Source organism: Stomoxys calcitrans, chromosome 1, assembly GCF_963082655.1.
Source record: "Stomoxys calcitrans chromosome 1, idStoCalc2.1, whole genome shotgun sequence".
NCBI classification, from domain to species: domain Eukaryota; kingdom Metazoa; phylum Arthropoda; class Insecta; order Diptera; family Muscidae; genus Stomoxys; species Stomoxys calcitrans.
In genome coordinates, this window is record NC_081552.1 from 183,965,778 (window position 1) to 183,978,332 (window position 12,555).

General features: G+C 39.7%; 1 protein-coding gene across 4 annotated transcripts in view; it reads right to left on the reverse strand.

Moving 5' to 3' along the window:
• The window catches only part of LOC106095118 (band 7 protein AGAP004871), a 62,576-nt gene that overhangs the window by 23,449 nt on the left and 26,572 nt on the right, over positions 1–12,555 (reverse strand). For 3 of the 4 annotated variants that reach the window (XM_059360793.1, XM_059360795.1, XM_059360792.1), the window contains exon 4: positions 6,016–6,125. In XM_059360793.1, the coding sequence (XP_059216776.1) occupies positions 6,016–6,125 (110 nt within the window). Of the gene's footprint in view, positions 1–6,015; positions 6,126–6,323; positions 6,624–12,555 lie in introns of those variants that run through there. The other variant, XM_059360794.1, reaches the window with a different exon arrangement.

Genomic DNA, 12,555 nt, shown 5'->3' on the forward strand with positions numbered 1-12,555 from the left:
GGCTTCTAGGGGCTCATAAAGTCAAATCCAAGGATCGGTTTATATGTGGTCTATATCAGTCAAGAGATCGATTCGAATCATACATTACATGGGTTTTGGAAGTCACAACAAAAGTCTTGTTCCCAATTTCAGCCAAATCGGATGAAAGTTGAGGCTTGTAGGAGCTCAAAGAATTAAAAACCGGGATCGGTTTATATGGCGGCTATATCTGTTTATAGACCGATTCGGATTACTCTTGGCACAGATGTTGGAAATTATAACACAAATTTTTGTTCCAAATTTCAGCCACATCAGATGAAAATTGAGGCTTCTAGGAGCTGAAGAAATCAAATCCAAGCATCGGTTTATATGGAGGCTGCATCTATTTATAGACCGATTCGAATCAAACTTAACATGGATGTCATAACTCAAGTCCATGTTCCAAATTTCAGCACAGCGGATAAGAATTGATGCTTCTAGCGGTTCAAGAAGTCAAATATGGAGATCAGTTTATATGGGGGTCTAGCTGCCATATAAACCGATCTTGGGTCTTGACTTCTTGAGCCTCTAGAGGGCGCAATTCCAGTCCGATTTGACTGAAGTTTTGCACGTAGTGTTTTGGTATCACTTCCAATAACTGTGCTAAGTTCGATTCAAATTGGTTCATAATCTGGTATAGCTGTCATATAAACCGATCTTGGTTTTGACTTCTTGAGCCAATAGAGTGCGCAATTCTCATCCGATTTGGAAGAAATTTTGTACAACGACTTTTCTCATGACTTTCAACATACGTGTCTAATATGGTCTGAATCGATCAATAGATACAGCTCCCATATAAACCTATCTGTCGATTTTGCTTCTTGAGCCCCTACAGGGCGCAATTCTTATCCGAATGAACTGAAATATTAAACAATGACATCTACAATGTTCGGCATTCATTTATGGTCCGAATCGGGCTATAACTTGTTTTTTTTTTGTTTTGGTTGGACTGGGATCGAGAAATGTTGGGTCCATACTTGTTGGAATATCGGAAAATGTATGAAGGATATTACAGTTATTACAAAATGAATGCTTTCTAAGCATACTGCATACAGCAGTAGTCGAATAAATTTTAACTACAATGTCCAGGGGCATTAGGTGTATTGATGGAAATCTTAACAGAACCCTACGTGCAAAATTTTAGCCAAATCGAATCCAGGGATTTTAAAAGCCAAATCGGGAGATGGGTTTATATATATATATAAGTATCCGATATCCAATTATCGGACCAGGTGTTTAGGGGACCCAACCCCAAGACAACCCGAAATCGGACATATTTACCGACCATGGCAATATGGGACTCAAATGGAAACAATTTGCGAGTAGAATACGAATCTGATATCCAAAAATGGGACCAAGATTCTGCGGATACACCCCTTCCCCAAAAACATGACGTATTTACCCACCATGACAATTTGGATCTTAAAGAGAACGTTCCAAGCGTCTCGATCTTCTGCGCTCATTCTAAAATCTCAGATCACGGGTTTCAAGGTGTCTCCCACTACTTCATCTTTCTATCGGGCTTTTGGTCGTTCCGGCTTGCCTGTACCACCATGCTTGCCTTCAAAAGACTTCTTTGCTGGAGTTTCTTCATCCATTCTGACAACATGACCTAGCCAACGCAGCCGTTGTATTTTGATACGTGTAACTATGCTATCGTCGTTATACAGCTCATACAGCTCATGGTTCATATGTCGCCTATATTCTACATTAACGCAAAGTGGTTCATATATTTTACGAAGAATCTTTCTCTCAAACACTCCAAGCACTGCCTCATCTGCTTTCACAAGTACCCATGCTTCAGAACCATATAACAGTATGGGTAGTATCAGTGTCTTGTAAAGTGTAGTCTTCGTCTGTCGAGAGGTGGCCTTGTTTCTAAACTGCTTACTTAGTCCAAAGTAGCATCTGTTTGCCAGTATTATTCTTCGCTTTATCTCAAAACTGGTGTCATTCGTTTCGGTTACGGCGGTGTCGAGGTAGATAAAGTTACTGACTATCTCAAAGTTGTGGTTCCCAACTTTCTCCATTTTCTTTATCTGCTCGGTTGTGCAAGGCTTTTTGGGAGTTGAAACCATCCATTTCGTCTTATCTCCATCTATTACTGCCAGATCCATTTTCACCGACTCTCTTTCGATTCTTTCAAAGGCAGCAGTTACTACTTCCGGTGACCGACCTATGATGTCCATGTCGTAGTGAGGCATATCTATTCACATCTACATCTCGTATTATCTTCTCCAGCAGGATATTAAAGAGATCACACGATAGGCTGTCTCCTCGTAAGAATCCTCGTTTGGTTTTAAATGGTTCCGAGAGATTCTTTTCCATTTTAACTAAGGAACGCGTATCAGAAAGTGTCATCCTGCAGAGTCTTCTTAATTTTGCAGGGATACCAAACTCAGACATGGCTTGAAATACCTTTGAACGTAAAGGAGTATCGAAGGCGGCTTTGTAGTCAACAAAGAGGTTGTAGGTGTTGATTTGTCCTTCTCGGGTCTTTTTCAGCATTTGGTACAGTGTGAATATCTGCATTGATAGGGCCCAATTATCTTATTGACTTTCGTTTTAATCATTCACACAGTACACTCGAGAGTATCTTATATGCGATGGGGAGGAGACTTATTCCTCTGTAGTTGGCACATTTCGTCTTGTCTCCTTTCTTGTGTACGGGATATAGAATGCAGAGATTCCAATCATCGAGTATGTGTTCTTCTAGCCAGAATGCGGAGATAAGCCGATGCATACGCCTTATCGGCGTATCGCCTCCGGTCTTAAATAGTTCAGTGGGCAACCCTTCGGTTCCTGCTGCCTTGTTGTTTTTCAGTCGGGCCACAGCTAAATGGACCTCATTCCAACTACGAGGTAAACATTCTATACCATTCTGATGCATACGCCATATCAGCGTGTCGCCTCCGGTCTTGAATAGTTCAGCGGGTAACCCGTCGGCTCCTGATGCCTTGTTGTTTTTCAGTGGGGTCACTGCTATTTGGACCTCATTCTGACTAGGAGGTAAACATTCTATACCATCATCAGGGATGTGTTCTGCGGTATCCTCTTCGCCGCCAACGTCGGACACAGGTTATCTGTGTAAGTTTACAGATTTCTTTCTTTGTATCTACAGAAGGATGTGCCTGCATCAAAGCCATCGGTTTGATGTTTAATTCTTTGGTAGAATTTCCGGACTTCATTCCGACTCCTGTACATCTGAATTCGTTCACACTACCTCTTTCAATTTCCTTTTTGTACCCACCACCATAGGATGGAGGTATACTAATCTAGTCATTCCCTTTGTAACACCTCGAAATATAGATCTAGGACCGGTCGAACTAGCCATGTAGTCCGTCGAAATTACGATAGCGGTCCAACGCGTAAAGCTAACCGCTTGAAAATTTGCACAGATACTTAATATTTATGTAGGTCGTTAAGTATTGCAAATGGGTCATATCGGTACAGATTTAGATATAGCACCCACATAAACCGATCAACTGATTTGATTTCTTGAGTCCTTGCAAGACGCAATTTTTGTCCGTACTGTCGAAATAGATCTATAAAATGATATAGCTCCCCGATTTGGCTGAACTTTTGCACGTGATGTTTCGTTGTGACTTCCAATAACTGTGCCAAGTATGGTCCAAATCTTTCCAGAACCTCATATAGCTCCCATATAAACCCCTCTCTTGGTTTGACTTCTTGAGCCCGTGGAAGCAGCAAATTTTGTCCGATTTGGCTGAAATTTTGCATGCATTGCTCCGTTATGACTTCCAACAACCTTGTTAAGTACTGTCCAAATCAGTCTATTACCTGATATAGCTCCCATATAAACCGATCTCCCAATTTGACTTCTTGAGCCCTTACAAGCCACAATTTTTGTCCGATTTGGCTGAAATTTTGCACATAGTGTTTTATTATGACTTCCAACAACTGTGTCAAGTAGGGTCCGGTTCGGTCTTTAACCGGAAATAGCTCCGATATTTATCGATTACATCTTGAGCCCATACAAGCCGCAATTTTTGTCCGATTTGGCTGAACGTGGTATTCTATTATGACTTCCAACAACTCTTACAAGTATGGTTGAAATCGGTATATAACCTGATATAGTTCCATGTAAACCGATCTCCCTATTTGACTTCTTGAGCCCTCGAAAGCCGCAACTTTTGTCCGATTCGGCTGAAATTTTGCATGTGATGTTCCGTTATGAATTCCAACAACTGCCAAGCACGTTTTAAATCGGTAAAGGACCTGATGTTGCTCCCATATATACCGATCTCCCGATTTAACTTCTTGAGCCCCTGGAAGCCTCAATTTTCTTCGGATTTGGCTGAAATTTTGTACATAGTGTTCCGTTATGACTTCCAACATCTGTGTCAAGTACGGTCTAAATCGACCTATAACCTGATATAGCTCCCATATAAACCGATCTCCCCATTTGACTTCTTGAGCCCCTGAAAGCCGCAATTTTCCAGAATCCATGGTGGTGGGTTCCCAAAATTCGAACCGGCCGAACTTAGCACGCTTTAACTTGTTCTTTCTGCGGACACCCCTAAATCGCGCATATTTACAGATCATCTCAATACGGGGCTCAAATAAAAGTATGTGGGACCATGTATTTGGGCCACCCCCCCTTCCCCAGAACACCCCTAAAGAGTAAAAATTTTGGGGGCAAGTGTTTGGGTGATTCCTCCTCCCATAAACTCCCATTAAACCAATGACAATATGGGGTTTATATGAATGGTGTTTGAGAGAAAAGCACGATGCAGGTATATTTTTCAGGGTCAAGTGTCTGGGAGATCACCTCAACCCCGAGCACATTCCTAAGTCGGTTATTATGAGAATATTGGGCTTAAATAATGTCTTTTAAGAATGGAGTACATCAAGCATCCAAACTTAAATGACCCTTAACGCTCCGAGAGAATTCGTAGTCCAATAAAAATCTGATATGGGATTCAGATAAAGGCACTTATATTGTTAGTCAAGTGATACGAAATGGAGGCCACCACAGCGCAGAGATTAGCATGTCCGCCTATGACGCTGTACGCCTGGGTTCGTATCTCTCTCTGCAAAGAGGTGTCGCACTGCGGCACGCCGTTCGGACTCGGCTATAAAAAGGAGGCCCCTTATCGTTAAGCTTATACTTGAATCGGACAGTACTCATTGATATGTGAGAAGTTTGCCCCTGTTCATGGTCAAAATTTGCATTTTTGATACAAAATCCAATTTTCGTAGCTTGGTATTTCACAAAGAACTCTTTAATAATAAAATAAATATTCAAAGGGTAAATTTGTTTCATATAAAGTAAAAGAAGACGCAGGGGAGCAGGCCCCGTTCAGCTAATACTATTGGGTTGCCCAAAAAGTAATTGCCGATTTTTTAAAAGAAAGTAAATGCATTTTTAATAAAACTTAGAATGAACTTTAATCAAATATACTTTTTTACACTTTTTTTCTAAAGCAAGCTAAAATTAACAGCTGATAACTGACAGAAGAAAGAAAGCAATTACAGAGTCACAAGCTGTGAAAAAATTTGTCAACGCCGACTATATGAAAAATCCGCAATTACTTTTTGGGCAACCCAATATATACAACAATAATTTACTTTGCTTACGAATTTCAAGCTAGGACCTAGAATCCTCAACTGGAACCATTAGAAGTACTGCATCCATCTTTGGACGTCATGTTAACACGGGTTATCTCTAACCTATAGCAATAATATTTCGTAATTTTCCTACTGGTATCGGAAGAACTAAAGTGGATATGCGTTAAAGAATAAACACTTTTGATTTTTGGGCACATTCTAATGATCAATTAACTAAAAGTTTTCCAAAGAATTTGGTGAGCGCGGATCCCCAGGCTAGAATTTAAATATAATTCCCCAAACTGATACCTAATAATTTCTTTTTTTCAAACCACATACAGTTTCAAATGCTGTTCACTTAAGGAATTTCCCATAGGGCACCAAAAATTGAATAAACGCCAAAGGAATTATTTGCAGCATACATACCTTGAAGCATATAAAAAGGCTGAATGGGGCTGTTAATATTACCAAAACTATAGACAGATATTGTAGCACCTTGCCAAATGTTGAAGCCTTATCGCTGGTATCCGCTTCAGCTGTACAAATAAGAATTAAATAAACACACACATACACAAAGCGTTAACAGGGCAACAAAAAGAGTCAACATAATCCTTATCATCAATAACAACAAAATCACCGAAATGTGTCCATCTATTCAATTCAAGTATGAATACAATGGCAATGACAACTATGCGATTTGGCTATCAAAGTTCCCAAAAAAAAGGCAATCCTACCAATAATTGCCTTGATACTTGAAGCACTGCCAGACATTTTTGTACAAGACCCTTGGGGAAATGCAACACTTTGAATTTCAGTTTGGAAGTATCTATTTTTGTATTGTTGCAACGTTGACAACCATCACCACCCAAGGCAAGAAAACTTAAAAACACAAATCAATTTTTACGTCACAGCGACGATGACGATGTAAGTTTTTAGAAAAATGGAAGGCTGTCCTGTTGGTGGACAATACTAAATATACGATATTAGAGCGCACACAGGATATCGGCTTTTCTATTGACGACCGCTCGCAATGAAACACGTTGACCAATTGATGACTACCACATTCAGTAGTCTGTCCATTCACTTTATTATAGTTTCTCGCCCAAAGAGAGAGTGCAAGAGCTAGGGAGGCCAGGTATAGAAGGAGACAATGTTGAGGGAGACAATGTATCGGGTTATTGCGTGGTAGGATAAATACATTAAAAAGTCATAGCTTCTATAACTCAATAAGCGCACGAAAGCAAGGCCATTATAAAGGGTGATTTTTTTGAGGTTAGGATTTTCATGCATTAGTATTTGACAGATCACGTGGGATTTCAGACATGGTGTCAAAGAGAAAGATGCTCAGTATGCTTTGACATTTCATCATGAATAGACTTACTAACGAGCAACGCTTGCAAATCATTGAATTTTATTACCAAAATCAGTGTTCGGTTCGAAATGTGTTCATTCACCGTAACGTTGCGTCCAACAGCATCTTTGAAAAAATACGGTCCAATGATTCCACCAGCGTACAAACCACACCAAACAGTGCATTTTTCGGGATGCATGGGCAGTTCTTGAATGGCTTATGGTTGCTCTTCACTCTAAATGCGGCAATTTTGCTTATTTACGTAGCCATTCAACCAGAAATGAGCCTCATCGCTGAACAAAATTTGTCAAAATTTGAACACATTTCGAACCGAACACTGATTTTGGTAATAAAATTCAATGATTTGCAAGCGTTGCTCGTTAGTAAGTCTATTCATGATGAAATGTCAAAGCATACTGAGCATCTTTCTCTTTGACACCATGTCTGAAATCCCACGTGATCTGTCAAATACTAATGCATGAAAATCCTAACCTCAAAAAAATCACCCTTTAGTTCTACTTTAGTCTATCATACCACAATGCAGAACTTCTAATGCTAGCAAATAGTCGTTATGGAAGCAAGTCGTTCAAGTCTGCCCTACCCTATGCAGGAAATTCCACTTATCGCGGCAAAAGTAAATAAAAGGTTAACATATAATTTGAATTTGTGTGTTTGCATGTGTCAACCTCAATTCCCGGAATGCTTTGTTAGACCTCTGGAAGGAAGAGTTTCTTTTGAGGAAAATACACATGAACTCAACACTCAGCGAAAAAATGCTTCTGATAAAAATAAGAATAAAGAAATTAAACTAAATCAAACCAAACCCTTGCAGCGCGATGTGTTTGCATACGGACCACCATGGACATGTTGCATATCCTATTAATTACCATCCACAACATTCTTCGTTATATACAAAATAGCTGGACAGGGCCCGTTTCGCTATGCCAATTTAAGTCCTATTAGGGGGTGGTATGGGCTTTCCGATAGTTCGCCCCCAAATATGGGTATCAAATTCGTGCTCTACTCCTAAATACCTTTCATCTAAGCCTCATTTTGCTATGATAGATAAATATGTCCGACATGAGGTGCGGCGTCTCTCCTCGATAGCGGCCACCCACACACTTAGCCCTGAAAAAATATCAGCATCGTCCTCTACTCGCAAATTCCTTTTTATTTGTGTCCCAATTGGGGGGGGGGGGGGGGGGTGTGGTGGACCCCCAGAAACTTGATCCCTTAAGTGGGTATCAATTTCGTTCTCCAATTCCAAATTACTTTCATTTGAGCCCCATATTGCCATGGTCGTTAAACATGTCCATATTGGGCGGATTTTGGGGGTGGGGCTGCCTCCCAAACACTTGGTCACTAAATTGGATACCAAATTCGTTTTATACTCTCAAATACCTTTCATTTGAGTTCCATATTCTTATGATTGATCTACATATCCTTTTTGAGAGCTTTGGAGGCGGGGCGGTTCCCTCAAGTACCCCACCCCAAATTTAGATACCAAATTTTTGGTTTTAAGCTACTATAAGATGAGATCTGGCGTTTTCGAAAATTAGGCTAAAAAGGAGGGTCCTATCCCCCTTCAGATATTAAACAAGTAAACGAAATATGTTCTGATTTAGACCAAATACTAATAAGTTCAAGTCATTATTCAATTGTGTATAACAAAATACTGGTCTTTTTAGTGGCTATGTCTAAAAATAAACCGATTTGAACCTTATACGACACTGATGAGGAAAAGCCTAACATAAGTCACTGTGTCAAATATCAGTGAAATCGATTAATAAATGCGCCTTTTATGGGGCCAAGACTTTAAATCGAGATATCGGTATATATGGCAGCTATATCCAAATCCGGACCGATCTGAGCCAAATTGAATAAGAATGTCGAAGGGCCTAACACAACTCACTATCCCAAATTTCGGCGACATCGGACAATAAATGCGCTTTTTAAGAGCCCAGAACCTTAAATCGAGAGATCGGTCTATACGGCTGCTCTATGCAAATCTTGATCGATCTGGGCCAAATCGCAGAAATATGTCGAGAAGATTAACCTAACTGACTGTCCCAAATTTCGGCGACATCGGACAATAAATCCGCCTTTAATGGGCCCAAAACCTTAAACCGAGAGATCGGCCTATATGGCAGCTATATTCAAATCTGGACCGATCTGGGCCAATTTAAAGAAGGGTGTCGACTGGCCTAACACTACTCAATGTCCCAAATTTCGGTGACATCGAACAATAAATGCCTTTTTATGGGCCCAAGACCTTAAATCGAGAGATCGGTCTATATGAGGCTACATCCAAACCTGGACCGATCTGAAGGGCCTAACACAACTCACTGTCCCAAATTTTAGCTAAATCGGATAATAAATGTGGCTTTTATAGGCCTAAGACCCTAAATCGGCGGATCGGTCTATGTGGGGGCTATATCATGAAATAGTCCGATATAGCCCATCTTCGAACTTAACCTGCTTATGGACAAGAAAGAATCTGTACAAAGTTTCAGCTCAATATCTCTATTTTTAAAGACTCTAGCGTGATTTTAACAAACAGACGGACGGACATGGCTAGATCGTCTTAGACTTTTAAGCTGATCAAGAATATATATACTTTATAGGGTCGGAAATTAATATTTCGATGTGTTGCAAACGGAATAACAAAATTAATATAACCCCATCCTTCGGTGGTGGGTATAAAAATTATGTACCCTGTTTTCACCGCGTGTTCATTCTTCACCATCTGTGAACAGTTCAAGAATATCGGTTCAGCCATTTTTATACCCACCACCGAAGGATGGGGGTATATTCATTTTGTTATTCCGTTTGCAACACATCGAAATATCCATTTCCGACCCTATAGAGTATATGTATTCTTGATCAGCGTAAAAATCTATAACGATGTAGACATGTTCGTCCGTCTGTCCGTCTGTCTGTTGAAATCACGCTACAGTCTTTAAAAATAGAGATATTGAGCTGAAATTTTGCACAGGTTCGTTTTTTGTCCATAAGCAGGTTAAGTTCGAAGATGAGCTATATCGGACTATTTCATGATATAGCCCCCACATAGACCGATCCGCCGATTTAGGGTTTAGGCCTACAAAAGCCACATTTATTATCCGATTTTGCTTATATTTGGCACAGTGAGTTGTCTTAGGCCCTTTTACATCTTTCGTCAATTTGGCCCAGATCGGTCCAGATTTGGATATAGCTGCCATATAGACCGATCCTCCTATTTAGGGACTTAGGCCCATAAAAGCCACATTTATTATCCGATTTTGCTTAAATTTGGCACAGTGAGTTGTCTTAGGCCCTTTTACATATTTCTTCAATTTGGCCCCGATCGGTCCAGATTTGGATATAGCTGCCATATAGACCTATTTCTCGATTTAAAGTCTTGGCCCCATAAAAGGCACATTTAAAATCCGATTTCACTTAAATTTCACACAGTGACTTATGTATATAGTTCAGATCGTTTTATTTTTAGATATACAATATTTCAATATAACTGCTATGGGACAAAAGGTATGCAATTTTCACTGGATTTTGATGAAAGGTGGTTTACATATATACCCGAGGTGGTGGGTATCCAAAGTTCGGCCCGGCCGAACTTAACGCCTTTTTACTTGTTAAGTGTATACGGAACATACATATAAACAAACACAAATGGATTTTTAAACCAACCACCATAGGTTGAGTTTATACAAATCGTTTCGTTTGTAACACCTCGAAATACTCGTCTAAGACCCCGTAAAGAATAAATTTTCTTGATCGTCTCGACGTTCTGAGCCGATCTTGCCAAGTCCGTCCGTCTGTCTGTGAAACTCACGATAGCGACTTGAAATGCTTAATATTGGTGTATGTCGCTGGGGATTGCAAATGGAACATATCAGTTCAGATTTAGATATAGCTTCCATATAAACAGATTTCCCGATTTGACTTCTTGAGTCCTTAAAGGCCGTAATAAATATAGTCCTATCTGAACCATAATGGGTTGGATGACGGGAGGCTTAAGATAACTCACTGTTTCAAATTTCAGCGAAATCGGGTGATAAATAAAGCTTTTATGGGCTTCAGACCCTTTATCGGCAGATCGGTCTATATGACAGCTATATCTAAATTTAGTCTGATTCGAACCATTTTTGGGTCCGATGTTGGGAGGCCTAAAACTAATTACTGTTTGAAATTTCAGCGAAATCGGTAAAAAAAAAAACTAAAGCTTTTATGGGTTTCAGACCTTTTATCGGGATATCGGTCTATATGGCAGCTATATCCAAATATAGTCCGATCTAAACCATATTTAGGTCGGATGTTGGGAGGCTTAAAATAAATAACTGATTCAAATTTCGGCGAAATAGGGTAATAAATATAGCTTTTATGGGCTTCGGACCCTTTATCGGCAGACCAGTCTATATGGCAGCTATATCTAAATATAGTCCGATCGGATGTCGGGAGGCCTAAAACTACTCACTGTTCCCAGTTTCAGCGAAATAAGATACAAAACAAAATAATTATAGGCATTATACGTTTTTTCGGCAGATTGGTCTATTTAGCGGCTATATACGAATATGGTCCGATTTGGTCCATTCGAAAACTTTACCAGGTCAGACACACGGACATCGTTAAATCTGAATTTTACGATGATCGGAAATGTATACACTTTGTAGGATAGGAAATTGATATTTCGCTGTGTTGCAAACGGAATGACTAAATTAATATACCCCCTATTCTATGGCGTTGGGTATAAAAAACAATAAGGAAAGGCTAAAGTCGGGCGGAGCCGACTATATAATACCCTACACCTACCCGGAAATTACAAAATTGGGCAAAAAATATGAGAGTTATATCTAAATCAGAACCGACTTTTTTTCGAACATATCGTTTGAAAATTGTTGTTATTACTGCCATATAAGTACAAATACGGCAATAAATATTTATGGGAGCTATATCCAAATTTGAACCAATTTTAATGAAATCTCGCACACATGTCAAAATGAGGAACATAAGAAACCGTGTTAAATTGTATGCAGATCGGTCGAAAGTTGTTGTTACTACGACCATATATGTATCTGAATCAATTTTTACCAAAATCAATACCGTTTGTCCTTGGTTGGTTTATCAGGACAAAAATGCATTTATGAACTTTAATCGAGGAAGCACCATCGTATAGCAATGTGAAAACCCGGTTAAATGAAGCTCAATGATTTTTATAGCCGAATTCTAATGGTGTGCCGCAGTTCATACCTCAATGGGAAGAAATTTTTACATGGCTTCTATGCATGACGTAGTACCTTACAAATGTTTTCAGCATTGATAGGGAATTTCCACCGCTGAAAATTTTTTAATCTTCTCACTAGGATTTGAACCCAGGTCTTCAGAGTCACTAGCATATTCTCTGTTCATGTACGCACACGTATTCACAAACGCACAAGAGTAAATGTTAACCTCTGCACAACGGTGACATCCACTACATATACATATGCTCAAACAATGCGACTTCGCGGTAATTGATGTCACCGTTGTGCAGAGGTTAGCATGTCCTCCTATGACACTGAAGATCTGGATTCAAATACTAGCGAACACATTAAAAATTTGTCAGCGGTAGTAACGCC